Source organism: Clytia hemisphaerica, unplaced genomic scaffold, assembly GCF_902728285.1.
Source record: "Clytia hemisphaerica strain Z4C2 unplaced genomic scaffold, Clytia hemisphaerica genome assembly, whole genome shotgun sequence".
NCBI classification, from domain to species: domain Eukaryota; kingdom Metazoa; phylum Cnidaria; class Hydrozoa; order Leptothecata; family Clytiidae; genus Clytia; species Clytia hemisphaerica.
The window spans coordinates 59941-84200 of NW_027104563.1; the positions used below are offsets into that span (position 1 = coordinate 59941).

At 36.8% G+C, this 24260-nt stretch overlaps 1 protein-coding gene across 1 annotated transcript in view; it reads left to right on the forward strand.

Moving 5' to 3' along the window:
- Positions 1 to 1119: 1119 nt before the first annotated feature.
- LOC136823341 (macro domain-containing protein RSc0334-like) overlaps positions 1120 to 24260 on the forward strand; it is a gene marked incomplete at its 5' end in the record, with an annotated part of 44954 nt that continues 21813 nt past the window's right edge. The window contains 2 exon segments of the mRNA XM_067079520.1: positions 1120 to 1236; positions 12529 to 12632. Of these exon segments, the coding sequence (XP_066935621.1) occupies positions 1120 to 1236; positions 12529 to 12632 (221 nt within the window).

Here is a 24260-nt window from a genome sequence, read left to right on the forward strand (position 1 = left end):
TGATTCAATTGGAATTTATTGTCAAATTTCCTTAACCTTTAGTCGTCAGAATAAGTAGGTAGATATTCGTTCGAAAAAGGGCCAGTTTACCGGCCCTCCGCCAGCTGGCAATAGCTCAGAACCACTGCATTTTCGGCCCAATACTTTTGTCTAAAACCCAATTTTAGAGCCAATTTTAGTGAAAAACCCTTGGAGAGAACTTTTTGAAAAGTTTTCTTCGATTTTCGAAAACTTTTCTGCCTTTAGAGAGGTTTTTTTGCATTTTTTTCTCTCAAAATTAAACACAATTTCTAAATATGATGAATTTTCCGACCACTTTAAAATTTTCAGATTTTTGTAATCGTTAGAAAGACTTTTTAAGGTAAAAAAACCGATCCTATTGTCTGCACATACCCCAGTACCCATTTTTGCCTTAGTGCCCCTTGCGAGGGACGAGTACCTGAAAAATGGGGAAAAATTGATCAGTATTTAAACGAAAAAAGTAACGGTATATTTTTAATTGAGAGAAAAAGTGATCTGTATACCGCGTTATTACGCCCCTGTATTACGTCATGTACGCCCCCACCGACTCCTGCTTTGGACGGATGCTACTAAGCGTCAATTCTTTTACGTCTGAAACTGTTAAGCAATTACAGTAGATGCGCTCTTTCAAGCTGCTCGGATTTCAATAAAAGGGTCCTATCGGGTCTGTGAGAAGGGAGTGTGCCAAATGTAAACGTAAATAGTAATTTTTTTGCCGACGGCATTATTTAGACCAAGCAACTATGGAAATATTAAGTTTTTGCGTCTAAAAACAACTGCTAACCCACGACTGTAAATATTGCGGGATCGTGACACTTTAAAAATAGGGAGATATATGGGGGACCCAATATAACTGCGCACGTTTTATGAAACTTTGAATGAATATACAATACAATTTTGATAAATGTGAAAAATTTCATCGAAGATCGATACCTTTTATGATCTCTTTGACTATAAACAAATACATGGATGACTTTCTTTTTTCTACTCAATTCAATTAAAGTCGGTCACATACTAGCGCAGCTTTTAGGTTTGATTTTTGCCCGTTCAAATAAACCATAGGATAAGCGACAATAATGTCTTCTTCGTGCTTTTCAGTCGACGGAGCAATCAGAAGAGTTGCAGGACCAACACTTTTCAAAGAGCTGAGTCAGTTCTCTGGATGCGCCCCTGGAGAAGCCGTTTTCACCGGAGGTCATATGCTACCAGCTCGTTGTAAGTACCGTTCATTTGTTTTGTTGAAAATAAAATAAAATATACGATTGGATTTGATTTTCTTTTTCCGTAAAACGAAATATGGTTTTCCGCCTATAAAATGATGATTAAAAGCTGTGTGTACATTAAAATGAAAAATAAAAACAATAAATTATTTTATTTATATAGCTGATGTCCACAAACACAAAGTGACTTGTGAAAATGTGGTCGAGAAAGAACTTTATAAATATATTGATAAAAATTATAATTACTATCCCCCCCCCCGCAGGTAAAGTTTTCAAGCCAACCTCTTAAAGAACTGCCCCCCCCCCCCAAAAAAAAAAAGAACTTGTTAAAATTTCATTACACATTTCAATGGACCCCAAACGGTTAAGTATCCACCCGACCTGGTAAAAAACCCTCCCTCGTCTAGTATAGTAAATAATCCGCCCGACCTGGTAAAGAACCTTTCTCCAACTGGTCAAGAATTTACCTAACCTTGTCAAGAACTCTCCATTTTTTGCTCAAATAATTAGCGGTGAAAATATTACGTATAGGCTCCAAAAAAATAGCGCCACAATATTTATTTATTTTTTGGACCTACCTGGAGGTCCTGTAAATTAACCTTTGTTCGTCCGTCCGTCTTGTTTGTCCGTCTGTTACCAGCTTTTCTCGAGATTTGCTCATTAGTTTTTTTCTAATTTTTGGCACAAAGATGCAAAATGGCAATGCTCAAAATGTGACGGAGCCCGATTTTCGAGAAAAACAATTTTCCGGCCGAAAATGCCGGAAATATGCCGGAAAAACCGGTTTTTTGACATTTTCTCGAGATTTCATCATTAGTTTTTTCTAATTTTTTGCTCAAAGATGCGTATTAGCAATGCTCAAAACATGACCGGGTCTGATTTTTGAGAAAAAAATTTTTCCGGCCGAAAATGCCGGAAATATGCCGGAAATCACCGTTTTTCTGAATTTTCATTAGACTTTTTCCTTATAATTGGTTGATTTTTCATTCAAAAACATTATTTATAGCAATGCCCACCATCAAGCATGTTTCAACTTTCAATAAAATTGATTTTTGAAGCCGGAACTATTGAAAAATTGCCGGAACAACCTATTTTCGCCGGAAAGACAGTATTTCTTGAATTTGTCGAGCTGTACTTTATGTTTTTTATGAAAATTTGCACACTGATGCAAAATGAAAATACCCAAAATGTGACCGAGCCCGATTTTCGACAAATATTTTTTTCCGGCCGAAAATGCCGGAAATATGCCGGAAAAACCGGTTTTTTGACATTTTCTCGAATTTTCATCCTTAGTTTTTTCTGATTTTTTGCAGAAAGATGCGTATTCGCAATGCTCAAAACATGACAGAGTACGATTTTTTGAGAAAATTTTTTTTCCGGCCGAAAATGCCGAAAAAAAACATCATTGACATTCCCACCATCAATCGTGATTCGATTGTCAATAAAACTGATTTCTTTTTTCCCTTCCCCCCTTCCCTCTCGCCATCAAGAATCAATGATGAAACTTAACGCGTTTTGCCTTTTCGCTAAAAATTATATTTTCTAACGGATTGTTTCCGTTTTTCTCCTTATTGCTATCTAATTTTCATCATCAGGTAGGTTGAAAAACGAATCTTTATCTATAAGAATCACTATATATAAGCATAGATCAATATTATAATTTTTCTAAAAGAAGAAAATGCCACGGTAGAGCGCAATGATTTGAGTTTTTTAGAAACTTTCTTTATTAAGCTGTGCGTTTTTTTGCCCTAGCGTACACGCTCGCGCGATCGATGGAAACAGGCCTTAAAGAAAATTGTTTAATAACTTTTTTTCACAAGTCTTTTTCAATAGTGTTGATAGTTTCTCCCAATAGATATGCTTTCATTATTCATTTCAGCAGTATATTGTTTGGTGATTATCAGTATAAAAAAACGCCTAACTTCTTTGATTTTTTCATTCCAATAACTTCACAAAAATTAAATTTACACCACTTTTGGGCCAATGCAGAGTACCATAATTTCAAAAATTTTCCGGGCCGTCCGCCCTAACCATGGTGGGGCCTCCTTAGTTACTATATCTTTTAGCCCCCTCACTTTTAAAACCGATTCGCTGGCCCTGGTGTTTCATTGTTTCAATGTTCATTGATTAGTTTTGGTAACCAGGTAGGTCCATAAAAGTATCACTTGTTTATTTTATAGCAATATATTTCGCAGGTCTAAACTTCCACCATCACCAACTTGCCGCCTGGTCTTTAGGCTAGGTAGATTGATGAGTCGTAGGCCGATCTTCGTATGAGTAGTTTCTATAGAAACTAACTAGCCTTGTAGCTCTTCGTTGGACGCCCTCGGTTGCATTGATATGTTTGATTTGGAGACCATACTACATGTGCATATTCCAAATGGGGTCTGACAAATGCAATGAAAAGCGTTCGAAACATATCTGGTGAGAGAAATTCGAAGTTCCTGCTAATCAAGCCAACGATAGAGTTAGCTTTCTTGATTTTACTGAATATATGGGCTTCAAAGGTCAGGTCACTATCGATTATCACTCCTAGATCTTTTTCTTGGTCAACATGTTCTAGAACAGATCCTGCTATGGTATAGGGATGGGGATATTTGATGCTCCAAAATTTACCCAGTGTTAAAACATGACACTTGTTCGGATGAAATTTTAAAAGCCAGTCCTTTGACCATTTCTCCATGGCATCAATGTCTTCCTGTAGCCTGAACGCATCTTCGGCGTTGTTTATTTCTTCCACCAGTTTTGTATCGTCAGCAAAAAGGAACATTTCTGCTTTCGTAGCCTCTGGTAAATCATTGATGTACAAAACAAAAAGTAGTGGATCAAGTACACTTCCTTGTGGAACTCCACTCATAACTTTACATCTTCTCGACAATGTTCCGTTTACCTTTACATATTGATAACGGTCAACGAGGAAGGACTGTATCCAGTTGAGCTCCGATCCTCTGACTCCATAAGCATTCAGTTTTTTCAGCAGTCTGCGGTGTGGTACGGTGTCAAAGGAAGTCAAAATAAATCACATCAACTACTTTATTATTTGATATCGAATCCGCACATTTATCAAGGTATGTAAGTAATTGTTTTACCGTTGATCTCTTTGGCATGAACCCATGTTGTTTACTAGATAATAGTTTTTCATCTACCAGATGTTTCATGATTTGGTCCCTTAGCTCTCTTTCCATCAGTCTGCAAGCGAGGGGCGTAAGACTGACTAGTCTGTAATTTTCAGCTAGATTTTTGCTCCTTTTTTGGACCTACCTTTGGAGGTCCTATAAATTAACCCGTGTTCGTTCGTTCGTTCGTTCGTTCGTTCGTTCGTTCGTTCGTTCGTTCGTTCGTTCGTTCGTTCGTTCGTTCGTTCGTTCGTTCGTTCGTTCGTTCGTTCGTTCGTTCGTTCGTTCGTTCGTTCGTTCGTTCGTTCGTTCGTTCGTTCGTTCGTTACTAGCTTTTCTCGGGATTGGCTCATTAGTTTTTCCTAATTTTTGGCACAAAGATGCAAAATGGTAATGCCCAAAATGTGACGGAGCCCGATTTTCGAAAAAAATTCATTTCCGGCCGAAAATGCCGGAAATATGCCGGAAAAACCGTTTTTTTTGGCATTTTCTCGAGATTTCACCATTAGTTTTTTCTGATTTTTTGCACAAAGATGCGTATTAGCAATGCCTAAAACATGGATTAGTCCGATTTTTGAGAAAAATTCTATTCCGGCTGAAAATGCCTGAAATATCCCGGAAATCGCCGTTTTTGCAGATTTTCATTGAACTTTTTCCTTATATTTCGTTGTTTTTTCACACAAAAACATTATTTGTAGCAATGCCCCCATCAAGCATGGTTTTAATTGTCAATAAAGTGATTTTTGAAGCCGGAACTTTCTAAAAATCGCCGGAACAGCCTATTTTCGCCGGAAAAACGGTATTTCTTGAATTTCTCGAGATGTACTTTATATTTTTTCATGAAATTTTGCACACTGATGCAAAATGGCAATACCTAAAATATGACAGAGCCTGATTTTCAATTAACGTACTTTTCCGGCCGAAAATGCCGGAAATATGCCGGAAAAACCGGTTTTTCGACATTTTCTCGAATTTTCATCTTTCGGTTTTTCTGATTTTTTTGCAGAAAGATGCGTATTCGCAATGCTCAAAACATGGCCGATTTCGATTTTTGAGAAAACATTTTTTCCGGTTGAAAATGCCGGAAATCGCTGTTTTTGCTGATTTTTATTGGATTTTTTCCTTATATTTCCGTTTTTCTCACAAAAACATTATTGATGACAATGCTCACCATCAAGCATGATTCAAATATCAATAAAACTGATTTTTGCGACCAGAACTTTCTATTTATTTTTTCCCTACAACCCTTCCCTCTCCCCCCATCATCAATCAATGATGAATTTCTTGCGCGTTATGCATTTTCGCTAAACGCTATATTTTCTGACTGATTTTTTTTCATTTTTTCTCATCGCATTGCTATCTAGCTTTCATCATCAGGTAGGTCCATTCAGCATCTAGCTTGTTTATATATTGGTGACACATGTACAACCTTCCATCTGTCTGGCAGAGTACTTTCGTCAAATGATTTAGTCATGATTGTGTGGAGCGGGACAGCTAAGTAGTCCGAGTAGTCCGCTAGCTCCTTAAACATAATTGGATGAATTTCGTCCGGACCAATTGACTTATTTGGGTTGAGACCTTTAAGTTCTTTTTTGACCATTTCCAAAGTGAGATTAAACTCTACTAAATTTGCCAAAATTCAAAAACTTTTGGTTTTTTGGAAAGAATACCTTCCAGTGAACAAAAAATATTATTACGAAAAAGTCTGAAAATCCTTTATAAGAAGTCTATGAGCCAAAATTGATATTTTTAAATTTTGCCTGTAATGTGTTTGGGCAAGCTCCAACCTTCGACTGGCAAAAAATGAAATTGTCAATTTTGGCCAATAGACTTTTTTTAACGGATGTTAATGTTTTCGTAATAATATTTTATGTTCCCTGGAGGGTCTTTTTTCCAAAAAACCAAAAATTTTCGAATTTTGGCAAATTTTTATTTTTCGATGACGTCATCGTTTTATGACGTCATTTTGCCTTATTTCTTTAATATCTCCTGATATATTCATTTTCAGATATAGGTTGTGACCTTTTTCTTTATCAGTTTTTCATGCTCTTTCGACTGAAACAAAAGATTTTCAATTTTGTCGACTTTTTATTTAGTAACCAATTACGTCAGTTTCCATGGCAACGGGTAGTCACACCCGGCCCCACCTCTCAAATTTTGATCTCCTACATTCAAGGAACAATATTCAATCATAAAATCCCTTTGCACAAGCTGCTGCACACGGGAAGACATAGTGGCCTCTACTAAATCGGTACGTGATTGAAACTCCGGAAGACTATCATCGGGCTCTTTCGTGAATACACTACAAAACTGTCTTGTAGTATATCAGCTTTGTCTTCGTCCGTATAGTGAAGAGAAGATTTATCCTTTAGGTTGCGCAGGAGAGGCGAGATCCCAGATTTCGTTTTCATGTAGTTACGAACATGTCTCCAAAATCTTTTTGGGCTCCTCTTTGCTTGCCCACATATCCGTTTTTCAAGTTCCCTTTCTACTTGTGTTATCTTTCTGGTAGCGTTGTTCCGTGCAATCACATACTCAACTCTAGACAGTTCCTCTCTACTTGTACCGATCGATCGTATCCACTTTCGATGAAGGCGCCGCTTTTCTATTAGATATTGTTGGATTTGCTGATTTATTGCAAATCTTCCTCTTTTCCCGTAGACTCGTTTCGTTGCTGAAAGTGGGACAAATTCGGCCCTTAGTTCAAGTAGTTTTTCTTGAAACATCTTCCAGCAACCATTCACTTGATGGTTTTCAGCTCGGACCTTGAAATCGTCTACCCACCCATCCTGAAGACTCCAGATGTCTTTTCATCGCCGCAAAATCTGCTTTATTATAATTAAACCTCTTCGTTAACACTTCTGGGACGAGATAGCATTCAAATGAAAATGAGAGTACGCTATGGTCACTTTTGCAAAGAGGAGCTAAGTAGTTGATTTTATTGACTTGGTTTCTTCATTAGTGAGTATCAAATCGATTAACGATGGCTCATCTGTTCCTCTGGCTCTAGTCGGCTTATCAACGTGCTGTAAAAAGAATGTGTCCCTCAAGGCATCGAGAAACTGTTCATCTTCCTTTGTTTTGTCGTGGGGTGTCGACCAATACTCCCAGTTGATGTCTTTGTAATTGAAATCTCCAACAATGCATTTATGAGTATACTTATTATTCATGCCAATTTCCCTAAGTTGTAGGTTGAGTGAAGCATTATTTTTGGCAGATGTCTCTGTGTTGGTAGGACTTCTTTACATGCACCCAAATAACAAAGAATCATTACCTTGTAACTTAATTTCGGCCATGCAAGCTTCTTGGAATTCAGTCTCGAATCTTATTTCGACAAAAAGATCTTTTATCGATTCATGTGTTAGAATGACGATCCCACGGCCAACTTTATTTAGTGCATTCGTTTCGAAAGGTGCTGAATATCCCTGAATGGAAAACTCCTCAATGAGACGTTCTCTCTTCTAATTTTTCGGTTTTACTTCGCATATTGCTATGATGTGTGGTTTTGATTTGGTAACTATCTAAACAAGTTCTTTCTTCTTTTTCTTCGTGAGCTGATCAGCGTTCGTGTATATGATGTCTAGTTTTTTTCGAACGTTCTGTAACTTCTTTTTAGGTTCTTCCGTATTTTTAATATTTTTTTGTGTTTTTTTTGTTTGTGATTACGGGATTTAGTGGTTTTGATTTCGTGGGAACTTCTTCAGGTAATACCCGTTTTTGAATCCCCTCTAACGCGCCTAACCCACTCATGATCATCCAAGTTGAGTTCTTTTGCTTTATCTGCCCATTATTTGAGCAATAGCCTCTCTGTTTGTGTAAGATCTGTATTTTTGGTTATCTTTTAAAGGAGCCAAATTACGATGGAAAGTCATCTTTTCTTTTTCCGATCCAAGGACAACTTTTATTGGTCTTTTCTTATCTTCGGTCTTTCTTCCAATCCTTGAAACACTCTTAATACTTGGTGTTTGAATCTTGATCGTTTTGACAAGTGCGTCTAAGAATCTTTTGTCTCCATCACTGGTTCCTTCGTCCTCCTGCTCGTCTACACCATGGATTACAATACTTTTTTGACGTTGGTCATGGTCTTTTTTTTCTTTGATCTCCTCATATCTTGCTTCCTTGACGATGGATTTTAAGCCACTCGTTAACATCGGAGTGTTTGAAGCTTTTGTTACATTGGCATACGATTTCTCAACTTGGGTCTCAACCTTCGTTAGGGAAGATTGAATTTCTTCTAAGATAGATGATTTGATGGTCTCCCCGAGTTCACTGATCTGCGATTCGATCCTTTTGTTTAAGTTATCAAGTAAATGTTTCTCAAGTGCTCTTTCTCTCATGAGCCTCTTCATGGTTTTATTGTTTTCGCTTAGTTTTCGACTGTGGATATGTCAATCGACGAAATCTTCGCTGTTCGGTTATGTCGTCATCCATCGGTGTTGATTTGGACGGTGTGTAATTCTTTCATTTTTTGTAGAGAGTCTTGTTTTTAGGGGAAGATACCCGATTTTTTAGTATTTTTTAAAGTTTTTTGAGAGATTGTGAATCTTGCAGTATTTTGTTCAAGGCTCTTATCCAAAAAAAATTGACGTCTGATCTCGTTGACGTCAGACGAAGAAGAAAAAGCATAGATCATCTTCGACGCGTTTAATTTTTATTTATATTGATTTTGTTATGCAGTTTTCTGCGCGCCAATTACATTCACAAATGCTTGGTTATTCCACAATTTTGGGTTTTGTAACCCAATGCTTGTATGTTTACTTTTAGGTTCGGTGTGCGTACGCCAAACCTAAGACTGTTTTATATCATCAGACTCCCCCCACTTAAACAATTGGTTGAATTTGCAATCGTTTAATAATCTATCATCCGGGGGTACTAGGGCAAAACGGGTCAATCGATGAAAATGACCACGAATTCCGCTTGAAAATGGGGTTTGCACCCCAACAAAATGCATTATTAGAGAAGAAACAACACCAAAAGACACTCTGGCACCGAGATGTTCATTATGATTGTTCCTAGCTACCAATCTACCAAATACAAATTTGCTTAACGTTTAAATCTCGAAGTTTTCAATGCCAAAGTTGCGTGCTGGTTGCGTTAAGATCTTGCCAGAGCTGATTGAACGAGTTGAAACATGCAGAAACACCAAAATCGAAGGACTTCAAAAGGAAATCAAAGCATGTGAAAACATCATGAAAGTACAAAATGAAGAAATTTCCCAACTGAAATCAAATGATGTCAATGTTCTTAGTACTAGTAATCGTATGGTTTGGAGTGCAATTAACGATTAATCACGAGTAACAAAGGAGAAAATAGTAATTTGCACGAGTCCGAAGGACGAGTGCAAATTACGGTATTTTCTCTTTTGTTACGAGTGGTAATAGTGCAATTAACGATTAATCGCACTCCTCTAAACCAATCAGATTCGAGTAATTTTGCACGGCTGACGATTAGTATATGTAATCACATGATAACGAGTGCAATTCGAATATAATTGCACGAGTGATTTTTTTTGTCCGAAAGGACGAGGAAAATTCGAAACAAAAAAATCACGAGTGCAATTTTCGAATTGTACGAGTTATTATGTGATTACGAGCTAATCGCACAATGGCTTTCACTACTTTTTCCCAATTAGGAAAGTTAATTACAGAAATTACACTCAGAGTTTTATATTTTTCTCTTCTCTTTATGTCTTTCTTTTATTGTTGTTTATTGATTTCTTTCTCGCAAAATAAATTTCCAATGCAATTAAAACGTTCGATGCAAAAAAAATGTAAGAAAAAACATTAAAATCAATATTGTAAACATTGGCGCGGCATTGGAGAGTGTGATTAACGATTAATTGCTCTCTACAGGATGCAATTAACGATTAATTGCTCTCTTTGAGGGTGTGCCAAATAAGAAAAAATAACAGATCGTGCGATTACAGAAGAAATCATGGAAAGCCTGGAAACTGAGATGAGCATACTCGAGAAGAACATAGAAACAAAGATAGAGAATGTCGAAATCGAAAAGAAGCAAGAGCTGAAAGAGGTTAGTTATGCTGAAGCTGTATCCAAACAGATGACAATCAAATAAGGTGGAGAAAATAACTCAATGTGAAATAGTGGGCAATTAACGATCCACAGCATGTAACCTAATTTTCCATGGAATCAAAGAACATCTGGAGGATCCCGAGAATACAACGAAAATCTACGACGAGAAATTTATCAAGTACAGAATCCTTGGATTACAACTGGGTGTCAAGGACATGCAAATTGTAAACATACAGGGGATTGGAATATTCACGGAAGAAAGAGAGGAGAAAGGGAAGTATCGACAAATCAAGGTAGAGACCTCACAATTATTGAACGATTGACAATCAAAGAATTGCGCAAGAGAGCAAATGAGCTCAATGCTTAAATGAAAGACAAAAACATTCAATTTAAAGTCAGGGGCAGCCCCAGAACAAAACTTTACCTAAAGAAAATTGTAACAACACGAAGCGATTGTAAAAAAGATAGGTTGTTGAATCTCAGTTCTTTAATAGATAATAGAATAGAATAAAAGATACCTTATCGGGGGAAAAATGTCGGAGTTTTATTTAGTCGGGTTTTTTTTTCGTCGGGGAAAATTTTCGTCACTTTCCCCCGACATTTTTTCCCCGATAAGGTAAGTCCAAAATTGTGGAATAACCTAGCATTAAAGAATTAGTTATAAAGGCGTAAATTCACTATCTGCTTACAACGGCAGTTCTTTGTTGAGAGTGTCGAGGAACGTAAAACAAAGGTTTTATCTTGACAAACTCCATAACCAATTTTCTGATTATGATCAGAGCCATCAAATTGGATTCTACTTTTCTGATATAAGGATAACCAACGTTTTGCATTTTGTCAATAGTTGAATTCAGAATGCTTTTATCAACATATGATGATATAATGTTAGAAAATAATTGAAAGAGGCACCGATATTAACGCTTTCGTATAATACCTTTTGCTCTCATCGTTATCAAGAAAATCGTCAAAATCTTTTCTTTTCAATACGCAAATTAGCAGAAGATCGCCAAAACATGCATATGTTCAGATCTGTTGCGTTGGGTGGATTTGGAGGTGGGAGAGTTTTTTACCAGGTCGGGTGGACTTGGGAACAGTTTCGAAACCGTTCTTCGAGTTCTTTACAAGGTCGTTGATTTTTTACCAGTTAGAGGGAGGGTTTTTTACAAAGATGTTGATTCTTTACCAATAGGGAGGCGGGGAGAATTATTTGGAAGGTTTTTTACCAGTTTCATTCTTTATCAGTAATATGGATCCTGACCCTTAGTCCTCAACATAACATTTTTATACTTCCGTCGGCAAAACAATTTATCAAATTCCTCTGCATAATACCCTCTTGAAATCCATATTTTCGCCATCAACAAATGGACAAATTCTATTTGGTCAGCCCTAGTGAGCTTTCAAATCTCTTTCACGATTTTTTTTCCGGTGGTCATGACTTCGAAGTTAAATCCGATTCTTATACGTTTTCGGAAAAGCATCCCCGAACGGATTGCCAGAGCCGAACATTGCTGATGGCTAGCCCTACCTAAGCAAAATTAGTTATTGTTTCGATCGGAATACATGTGTGATTTTTTCCTATTCCGATTGAAAAATAAATAAATACCCACAATGCCTCGTTTTTTAAAACGCTTCATGAATGAGGCGGAAAAGTGAAAATTAAATGTTCTGAGGCTCTCAGCAACAATTAATAAGAATTTCTTTTCTTATTTCACTCCCATCTTAGCTCTAATTACTCTTTTGGATCAATTTTAAAACTTATATTTTCAAGAAAAGACAGTAGCACCAGTTGTTTAACCGTTCAAAACCTTTAAATTGATTAATTTTTTAAAACTATAACGTGTTTATGTCTTGAACTCATCAGCGAAAAGTCTTGTAAGGTAAATGTTCAGCAAAATTCCGGACTAATTTTTCACAATTTCGGTGACTTATTAGTATGGTCAAGTTTCAAGGTGTTAAAAGATCATTTCATGAGAAAACACGCATCACTCTATCTAGCGAATTTAATGTCATCTAATTAATCTTCTAATCTTTCTTAGCACTCCGAATTTTGGGCTGACCTTCCAGCGCGGCTGGTTTATTCTGTGTAAAATTCAAATCTTCTTGAAAAAAAGTATAATCTATTCATCATTCATAAATTAGATATCATTCATACAGTTGGGCCCAGAAAGCTTCAGAAAAACGTACTCCAGAGGGCGTATAAAAACATTCTGGAACTGGTTCGTAGGAAGAACATAAAAACTGTCGTAAGTCAATATATATCTTTCTCAATATAAAAAAGGTTATCTTTTGATAGAATTCGAATTAGATAGCGGTTTTAAGCTTGTTAAAAAGATATCCTGGAGTGGAATATTACAAAAAAATTTCAAAGATTTTCAAAACATAGTGAAGTGACCCCTCATTTGAAAGGTATTTTCATGCTGATTAAGAAAATCAATATTGTAAGGGTGAAAAACACTCTTACAAGAAGTAACTTAAGAAAAACGGTCAAAAAATTGCGTTTTTAGCGAAATCCTCAAAATTTCGTCAACTGTCTGAAATTACTTTTTATTCAACCTCATCATATTGATTTTCTTAATCAGCATGAAATAATACCTTTCAAATGAGGGGTCACTTCACTATGCTTTGAAAATTTTTGAAATTTCGATTTTGCTGGCGGAGCAGCGTTGGCACCCTGCCCGTGGCAACCTTGAAAAAAGTGCCACAGGGTTTTAACATGAATTTTTCTTCTTTTTATACCCAAAGGCATCTTTTGACAAATGAGCTAAGAATTTATGCCATTTTTGCAAAATAACATCCCCCCTACTATGAAATTCAAATTCCATCAAAAGTTAAAGCCTTGTCTCCGCTGCAGATCATATTGAGACAGACTTTGTTTCTTTGGTCTCAAAAGAAATCTAAAATCTATAATGAATTATTAGTGAGTGTCGGGGGAGCTCATGACTACATGATTTTTATTAATAAGCGCCGGTTACTCTTCAAATTGGTTCAATGACTTTTTCATCCAACGACTATGATGATTTGGATACCAGTTTTTCTTTTCTCTTCTTCGCAAAATGTTTTGACTATTTCAGCAGTCTCACACACAGCAAGGAAGGACCTTTTTTCGCCTGAGGTTTCAATCCAGTTAGCATTTGAATAACCTGATAACAGATGTGGAGTTTTTCTTAGCGCGAGGCACTGAAGCTTTTACTAAAGATCGCTGAAAACTAACATGGGACAAACATCTGAAGAAAATGGTGATATTTCTACGAATAATTTTCAGTCAACTTTTTATCTTGCGTCAAAAAGAGTCAAAACTATGTAATTTTCGCGAGAATTAATCCTATTTGAAATTAAAATTTTGGTCAAAATCTCTAGGAAAATGAAAGAAGAAGGAAGCTGATTTGCGAAATTTTGTCCATGTTTTAATCAACCCACTTAAGGTTTTTGTTTTGGATGAAGTTTTTATCAAACTTGTCTTGTATATCAAACATGCATAAAGATTGCGAATCGATCCATACGGGGCACTCGCAAATTGCAAGCAAAGAATCAGCCCATAGGTCCCAGCATAGATTTATAAAGCCCGATGGGCTAGATATTGTGCTTTCGCTGAAAAGTGTGCCTATTTTAGGTAGAAAATCTTACCTAGGTCACGTCACATTACAATAGAATTTCAGCGCTAGACCAATCAGAAGCTTCGCGGGTTTTCGAAAACAATAACAGCAATATTTTTTGCGATATTCACTTTTTTTGCTTGGAAGAGATTAAAGCACTCAATCTAGTCCTTCGGGCTTTATAAATATATGGGCCCCAGCAGTTACCGTGATGCCCCGATCAGATATTTTTCTCACTACTCTCATTACATAATTTCTGGGGGTGGTAAAGTGTGTTCTCTAAACGAATTAAAACAAATAATTAAACATCAGTTGAGTATAAGGCCTGGGAGAGCTGGGTCGTTGTTGTTACAGGTAGAAAGATACCAGAAATATTGAAGAAACAAAAAACAATAAAAAATACGAAACGGGTGAAGGTTTCTATTCACCCTATTCACGGATAGCTTTTTGTTTTAAAGTAGCCCTACCCACTGATGAGTTATACTTATTTAGTGACAGTAACTGTAATTTATTTTGTTCAACTCTGGTGAAATCAACATCTTATTGCTAGTGACACAAATCGATCACAGTTCTGGCCTATCAAAGAATAAAGTGTTGTCCGTTGTCTAGGCTGTACGCATCCCTTCTAATATGTTTTGATATAGGGGCTACGTATCGTGTCTTTGTATTTTTGGACCTACCTGGAGGTCCTATAAATTAACCTTTGTCCGTCTGTCCGTCCGTCCGTCCGTCTGTTACCAGCTTTTCTCGAGATTGACTCATTAGTTTTTTCTGATTTTTGGCACAATGATGCAAAATGGTAGTGCCCAAAATGTGACGGAGCCCGATTTTTGAGAAAAATTCTTTTTCGGCCGAAAATGCAGAAAATATGCCGGAAATCGAGTATACCACAGATTTTCGCTTATTTCCCCCAGTTTTCTGCGGGTTCCCTCGATTCCCCTTGGATTTACGTTTCTCTTGTCAGAGATCTCCCGCCGCCGCCTGCGGGTTTATTAAGTTTTCCTGCGGGTTCCCTCGATTCCTCTCGGATTTATGTTTCTCTTGTGAGAGATCTCCCGCCGCCGCCTGCGGGTTTATTAGGTTTTCCTGCGGGTTCCCTCGATTCCCCTTGGATTAACGTTTCTCTTGTCAGAGATCTCCCGCCTCCGCCTGCGGGTTTATTAGGTTTTCCTGCGGGTTCCCTCGATTCCCCTTGGATTTACGTTTCTCTTGTCAGAGATCTCCCACCGCCGCCTGCGAGTTTATTAGATTTTCCTGCGGGTTCCCTCGATTTCCCTCGGATTTATGTGTTTTAAGTATATGAAAAATGAGCTACTGCAAGAGGTTGTTATTTTTTGAATTTATTGATGACACTCATAACAAAATTTGTTTGGAAAAATCCAAGCAGAAATCAATTATTATTTGATTTGATTTGATTATAATTTAATTCTTGTGTATTTGAGGATATTTTTGTATTAAGCAATTATTGGCCCCGTTCAAAAACGAAAATTTTGTAAAATGCAAGGGTGATTATTTAAATCGTCGCAAAGTTTCGCTGTTGATACAGCTTGTTTTTCTTTATTCTATTATAAACGGTGTATTTCAAGAAAATAGGTAGGTTCTTCAATTATTTGCTAACACAAAAAGTGTGCATGATATCTGTAAAATCGAAGAGCTTCCATTTAAATATAGTTATTTCGACGGGAAGTATAAATAACATTAATCATAATGAATTTCGTAATAATAAGAGGTATTTCAGGTTATAAAGTATATATAGAAGTTATAGTCCAGTGGCTTATCATAACAATACTTCAGTTTGTGAAAAAAGCATGAAACTTGGCACAGACATGCACAATTATAATCTGAACAAAAAAATTGACAGAGACACGTCTGAAAACCACGTGACTGCTGACGTCAGCACTTTTTTGCTGACGTCATGGAAATTTTTTAAAAGTGTCCAAACCATCAAGTATTATATACTATTGGAAAGGAAATTGAATTCTGAACAACTTTTTTGCTTATAATTTTTTCTGAAAACGAAGCCAAAAAAAGTTACAAGCTTCTGAAGTTGACTTGTGACGTCATCAAAAATTGTCAAAAAATTTATAGTTACAAACCCCCAAGTATTATATACCGTTGGAAAGGAAATTTCACCCTGAACAACTTTTTTGCTTACAGTTTCTCATGAAAATAAGTTAAAGAAGACTTGTGACGTCATCAAAAATTTTATAGTTACAAAAGATTCTCTCATGAATTACAGTATATAAAGCTGGAAAGGAAAATTCATGCTGAATAACTTTTGGCTTATATTTTATTATGAAAACTATTCAATAAAAACTAGACGACATTATTTCAAAAATAGTCAGTATCTTTCTACCAATTAAAATATTTACGCCAAGAAACCTTACTTTTTCGCTATTATTTTTCCTTCAAAACTAAACTAACAGATGGAAAACAATACTAATAGGCTTAGTGATATACTAACCTCGATATTAAAGATACCCTGACGCAATGAAAAATAAAGAGATAAATAATTTCAGACTAGGTAAAAAAATTTTCACGATCATAAAATATACAGAATAATTAGTTGCTATACTGCACAACCACCACTGCAATGACACAATTCTGTGCAAGGAAGGTTGGCCTCTTTGCACTTACAACGTCCAGTACACGTTTTTTTTTATTAGAACCTAGTTTATAAGAACATATAGGCTGAAATTCGTCGAAAAATTAAGAACATCTTAAGAACATGCCCAGCCTCGGTTTGGAAAAAAATGACAAGAAACAACAATTTTTTCCTCTTTTTAAGCAGTTTTAACCGAATTTAGGGGTGGATCTTCAAAATATTGTCCAAATTTTGCCAAATTTAAGTGCTCTTTATTTTGTATCATATTGTTGATTTAGAGTAGTCTAAAAATTAAGAACACATTTAAGAACATTTTAGGCTGAGAATTGCTAAAAAAATAAGCACATCCAGGCTCACTCAAACTTTAGGTGTTCTAATAAAAAAAAACGTGTCCACTCTTTTTTACACCCGCAGCGGATGAGCTCCTTACAAGCTTTAGATGCCTCTGGGAGGGTTGTCCACCTTGGCTCGTAGTACAAATTCGTGAGTACCCACCCCCACTTTTCGAAGTCGAGTTCGGGTAGCATAGCACTGCAAGCATTACACCAGATTCTGGAAATCGGAAGTATAATACGATAAATCATTCTTTTAAAATACGGATCAAAGGTCAAATGCTATTTCTTTACATTTTTCAAAGCTTAACAGAATTTGTATAGTAAAGATTCTTTTTTAGATTTCATTAAAACAGACCAGGAATAATAGCTCTAAGTAAATGCTGCATCAAAGCATCCTCCGACGGTGGCATTTGTTCAATATCCTTGCCCTTCACTGTAAATAGCAATCGCCTACAAGAGTTGACGTTGGTGTATGGGCTAGCGCGATCATACAACAACACAACGTATCTTTGGATCAGATCAAAATCTTGTTGCTCGATTTCTCGAACACTTAGAGGCAGATCGGATTTTATCATCATTCTCTACTCTATAGAATTAAGTACATTACGAATCTGCAATATCTCACAAAAGCTCCAGTCACATCTGGATACACATCCCATACATTCCATGCGGTGATCTTGCCTCGACCAGCGAACATTGAAACGGTGTCGCAACCAGTGAATGTAAACCACAAGCTTTAGCGTATTCGTGAATTGCGTAATACCTTAAAAAAATCAGTCAGGCTCTTATAGAATAAGCAACAACAACCAACTCGAGGTTCTAAAGAACGTACAGTATTTCCTCAATAGGAATAAAGTATTTCATTGGATAGTAAAAAAAAAGAAAACAAACCAGTATCAATATAAAATGAGGTACCTTTTGTTTATTCCAACACCAAACTCAACCCATAGCCCTTCGGCACCAATGGAAAAGAAATGGTAGAGTGCGATCACAATAACGTCGGTGTCTACTATCACAATCAGGAAATTTTTGTAGCCATGCCATCGAAAATATGCTTGAAAATGTGCGTGTCCGCTTCTTCATGGTTCGAAGGACTGATTCGATCGACAGTCTGCAATAAATTTGATGTTACACCGTTCCCTTTAGTAGATACAATTATCGGATGTTTGATCGTTAGAAAATTGTCGGCAAGCAATTCAAAGAGCTCCGTTTTGTTTTTACCATCTCTCATGAAAGATTTCGATGTGCAGAGGACCCATCATCCAGATGACATCACTGTATCTGTCGTTGTACATCCACTGCACCTGCTTCCCCAATGCGTAAAAACTGGTTGATCCGTTGTGATGATAACCTTTTGACCAGGGTTTAGAGAGTAAGTGATGCTTTGGACAATTTCGATGCAATGACGGACCATGGCTGTCGAGTTGATTGATTCGTCCTTAAGTGGGAGGAGACATGATATGGTTATTGCCATGGACGTCACCGATTGTCTTCCAAAAAAGGCAGATAATGACACCCGATCATCTAGCTTTTCTGTATCCATTGGAGCTGTTGAAATTTTGTCCACCCAAGGTTGAACTTTTGTTTGTTTAGAGCACTCGCTGATGGGGTTCGTTGAAGTTTTTCTATCAAATGGTTCTGCTTTGTAATTCTTGGTTTGTAGAGTGTTTGTGTACGACTCAGGCAAAGATATATCTACTGTACTGTGATCTTCCGTGTATTTGAACGCTGTTCGTGTGGATGTGCTGGATTATAAGAACTGGAAAATGGATATTGTTGTTCCATGAAAGATGATTTTGCCATATTTGATTTCGGACCATTGTCCATGTTGTCGATGGCAGAAACGAAAAATTCGCCAGGCTGCAAGGATGGTGGTAGTACTTTCTTTTCCTCGCAATATTTTTTACATATCGTTTTAGTAATATTGTTCTCGATAGTAAGAACCCGATCATATGATATACTTATAATCAATAAAAAGTGAAACAAAAGAAACAAAAATGCTATTCTCAAGGGTCCGTTAGTCTTTTGACTTGTAATTTTTTAACATGCTACTAGCAAGATTCTATAATACTTTAAAATACTTCATATCACGTGTGCAAATTGATTCCTTCCAAAAACAACGAACACTTTTTGAGGCAATGCAATGTTTTCTAATCTGTTCTGTTCTACAGCAATGCAATGTTTTCCTAACATTTTAGAAAAGAAGCAAGTAAAGATGCTATGCATTTAAGCATCCTCTTTCGTCTTCTAGCCATCTATCAGTTTTCTACCCCAAGTTTTGTGATTTGTGAACCATGCTGCAAAACAAAGTCAATAGCTTTTATTAGCTTTATTTTCACGAAAAACTGTAAGCAAAAAAGTTGTTCAGGATGAAATTTGCTTTCCAACGGTATATAATACTTGGGGATTTGTAACTATAAATTTTTTGACAATTTTTGATGACGTCACAAGTCAACTTCAGAAGCTTGTAACTTTTTTTGGCTTCGTTTTCAGAAAAAATTATAAGCAAAAAAGTTGTTCAGAATTCAATTTCCTTTCCAATAGTATATAATACTTGATGGTTTGGACACCTTAAAAAAATTTTCATGACGTCAGCAAAAAAGTGCTGACGTCAGCAGTCACGTGGTTTTCAGACGTGTCTCTGTCAATTTTTTTGTTCAGATTATAATTGTGCATGTCTGTGCCAAGTTTCATGCTTTTTTCACAAACTGAAGTATTGTTATGATATTTTGGTCTAACAGACTAAACTATTATATAAATATGAAGGTAGTTTACTGAAAGCCGGTTGTTGTTAATACGTGATTGTAGATATTATCATAGAATGTTATTTTATTTACATTTTAAGGAATTTTATGAAAAAAATTAAAAGACTTTAATTTTATTTATATTTTCGGAAGTATTATATTTTTGTTCTGGAAGTTTGATTCATGCATTAGAGATTTTGAATAATATAGACTCTTAGTCAAAATATTTGGAGTGTCCAAATAGTTTACTGAAATTCATAAATTTCTGAGGTTTTGATAACTAAAGATTTATAAATTACCCGCAGGGAACCCGCAGTGAAATTTGGAAACCCGCAGGCGGCGGTGGGATTCAAGGTTTCGATAACTAAAGATTGATGAATTACCTGCAGGGAACCCGCAGTGAAATTTAGAAACCCGCAGGCGGCGGCGGGATTCGAGGTTCTGATAACTAAAGATTTATAAATTACCCGCAGGGAACCCGCAGTGAAATTTGGAAACCCGCAGGCGGCGGTGGGATTCAAGGTTTCGATAACTAAAGATTTATAAATTACCCGCAGGGAACCCGCAGTGAAATTTAGAAACCCGCGGGCGACGGCGGGATTCGAGGTTCCAATAACTAAATATTCGAAAAGTTGCTATAGCATATTTTAAGTCCGTCCACAGGGTTCAGCGGGAAATATTGGACTCTCTGTGCCTAAGTGCGGAAATCGCCGTTTTTGCAGATTTTCATCGGACTTTTTCCTGATATTTCGTTGTTTTTTCACAAACATTATTAACAGCAATTTCCACGATCAAGCATGGTTCAGTTGTCAATAAAACTGATTTTTGAAGATGGAACTTTCTAAAAATCGCCGGAACAGCCGATTTTCGCCGGAAAAACGGTATTTCATGAATTTCTTGAGCTGTACTTTATATGTTTTCATGAAATTTTGCACACTGATGCAAAATGTCAATACCTAATGTGACGAAGCCCGTCGAAAAACATTATTTTCCGGCCGAAAATTCCGGAAACCTGCCGGAAAAACTGGTTTTTCGGCATTTTCTCGAGATTTTATCATTAGTTTTTTCTGATTTTTTGTTCAAAGATGCGTATTAACGTAATGCCCGAAACGTGGTCGAGTCCAATTTTTGAAGAAAAAAAATAAATATGCTCGAAATCGCCGTTTTTCTGGATTTTCATTGGACTCTTTCCTTATAATTGGTTGTTTTTTCATTGAAAAACATTATTAATAGCAATGCCCGCGGCAATGCCCACCATCAATCATGTTTCAATTTTCAAAAAAATTTATTATTGAAGCCGGAATATTGAAAAATCGCCGGAACAACCGGTTTTTTGGCATTTTCTCGAGATTTCAACATTAGTTTTTTCTGATTTTTTGCACAAAGATGCCGGAAATTTCCGTTTTTGCAGATTTTCATTGGATTTTTTCATTTTATGTCTTTGTTTTATGTCCACGATTAAGCACGGTTCAATTTTCGATGAAACTGATTTTGGTACAGGAACATTCTAAAAATCGCCAGAACAGCCGAGAATCGCCGGATTTCTTGAATTTCTCGAGTTTTTCTTGTATTATTCTGCATTTTCATACTATTGTCGTCATTTTTCAATTGTCTTATTACATCAATCTTCAGATAGGTCCATTCAGCATGTAGCTTGTTTATTTTAAAAACTTTATTAGCTTGATTAGTAAGTTGTATACGAGAGATTTAATAGAAACAGGGGAAAACAAAATTGGGGTAACTCTTGGAACGAAATTGTATGCACGATACGCATCCCCTATAACAAAATAAATTCTTGAAATGCGCGCAGCCTAAACCACACCAAGCTTCTAAACGCCAGGTTAATTCTGGACTATAGAGTTTATTGATAATTTTTTATCACTTCCCAATCACGTCAACGTTTCAGTAATCACCACACATCCCAAGGGTCATGTTGCTGTTCACCTAGACATTTTGCTAAATTCTGAGGAGTGACTGCACATAATAGTTATGCTACCTTTAAAGTCTATTTCAAATTAGCTGGCAATGTTTTTTTTCAAACCTCAATAACTTTTTGATAGCATTCGAATTAAGTAGCGATTTTGTGCTTGTTGAAAAGACAAACAGGAGTGGAATATTGTCATAAAGAAAAAACTCTGAATGAATATTTTTTAAATCTTTTTTCGCATTTATGACGTTCTAAAATTGAAGAGTTCTTGATACAAAAATGAAGATCATACCAATCTGGCACACAACGTTGTTTCAACGTTCATCTAACGTTAAATGGACGTTGTGAAAAACGTTGAAACGACGTTGTTTGCCAGCTGGGTAGCATTATTCTACAAGTTATTTTCTTCTTTTTCATTTTTCATCTTCGTTTTTCCATTTTTTTAATTTTTTTCTTTTTTGATAATATTAAGGTCTCGCGCGATAGTGTTGTCCCGAAACTCACAACCCTTATAAATTTGATTATTCGCGAAGGTAAGGTACCTGATGAATGGAACGAATCGTACATCATTAGTTTGTATAAGGGAAAAGGTGACTCCCTTGATTGTGGTAATTATCGCGGTCTCAAATTGTTAGAAGTACTGCAGAAGGTACTGGAGCGCATCTTGGAAAGTCAGGTCAGAGAGCAAATCTTAATCGATTCCATGCAGTTTGGTTTTATGCCTGGTCGTGGAACAACAGATGCCATATTCATCTTACGACAACTTCAAGAAAAATATCTTGGAAAAAAGAAGGACATATTTTTTGCCTTTGTTGACCTTGAAAAAGCCTTCGACCGTATACCACGGAAAGTGCTGTGGTGGGCCATGCGAACTCTTGGTGTTTCTGAATGGATTGTAAAAACGGTTCAGGCTATGTACAATTCTCCAAGATCTCGTGTTCGCATCAATGGTAAATTCAGCGACGAGTTTGACGTAAACGTTGGTGTGCATCAAGGCTCAGTCCTGAGTCCTTTGCTATTTATAATTGTCATGGAAGCTCTCTCTCGGTCATTTCGTACCGGTTGTCCTTGGGAATTACTATACGCAGATGATTTGGTTATTATTGCAGAATCTAAAGAGGAGCTTTTGCTCAAGCTAACCCAGTGGAAACAGGCCATTGAGTCAAAGGGTTTACGTGTGAACACTCGGAAGACCAAAGTAATACATTGCAAACATGGTCTAAGGGAAAGGCAAAAGACAAGTAAATGGCCTTGTGGTGTCTGCTACAAAGGAGTAGGGAGCAACTCTATTTTATGCCGCCAATGTAAAAACTACATTCATAAACGATGCTCGGGCATAAAAGGGCGTTTAAGGGAAGATTTTAACTATGTTTGTCCTGCTTGTCTAAATCCTGTTGTTGTACCTCCCTCCCCTGTGTTTTCTATAGACGGTTCAGATCTTGAGGTAGTACCCACATTCTGTTACCTAGGTGATATGATTGGGGACAATGGAGGCTGTTTTGATGCAATTACCTCAAGGGTCAAGTCTGCGTGGAATAAATTTAGACAGTTGTTGCCAATTTTGACTAATAAGAGCATCCCATTGCAATGTCGTGGTCGTGTCTTTACTTCGGCCGTAAGGGGTGTTTTGCTTCATGGAAGCCCGACCTGGGCAGTCACGGTTGATGACTGTAGTAGGCTTGTTCGAAATGACAACGCGATGGTTCGTTGGATCTGTTCAACTCGTCTGGCTGATAGGATTTCGATGACCCAGCTTAGAGAAAGACTTGGTATTCCATGTATTGAAGACTTAGTTTCCCAAGGTAGACTTCGTTGGTTCGGTCATGTGCAGCGTATGCACGACGACTGTTGGCAAAAAAGATGCTCACTCATGTAGTGCAAGGGAAATATGTTGGCAGACCAAAAAAGAGATGGTCGGACAATATCAATGCGGACATGAAGTCCCTCAATGTCAACATTGACCTGACAAACGATCGCATTGCATGGCGTACGGCCATCAAGAGAGGAAGGCGTCCAACCCCAGCTGCTGGGAACAATGGACGATAAACCGTGCAGTAAGTAAGTAAGTATTCCATTCCGCATTATCTTTTTATTTATTATTATTATTGTTATTATTAAAATGAATATTACAGGTTGTAGGCACTCAGTGGGCCTCTAAACCGATCTCAATTTACAAAGTTCGTATATCGAATTTCTTTGGATGACTTTTCCATGCTTCTTTCAACTTTTCTTTGAAGCCTTTTATGGAAGCACGAAACACGTATGTCAGTGGTGAGAAATTTTTAGTAGACTGTGGAGCCACTACCCATATAATTAACCATGTAGACTAGTAAACTAGTCGGTTATTACTTATAATAAAACTGTCAATCAAATAATGTAAACACTAATTACATATTCAGCGCGCGTGAGAGAAAAGGAAAATAACCGACTAGAAGCTTCTTCCAAAGCCTTTTTTTCTTCACCTAAGATCGTAAGGAGAGACATACATATTTCTGTATGCCTGACCCGAGCGGGATTGTATTTATTTTTCTTTCTGTTTATTGCATTTTTGGAAATGCTCATTTATTTATATTTATATGTTCAGTGTTACTATGAAATATCATTTAGTCAAAAAAGTTGGATGGATTCTCAAAAACCTAAAAAAGGTTGTAAAATTAAACAACTTTT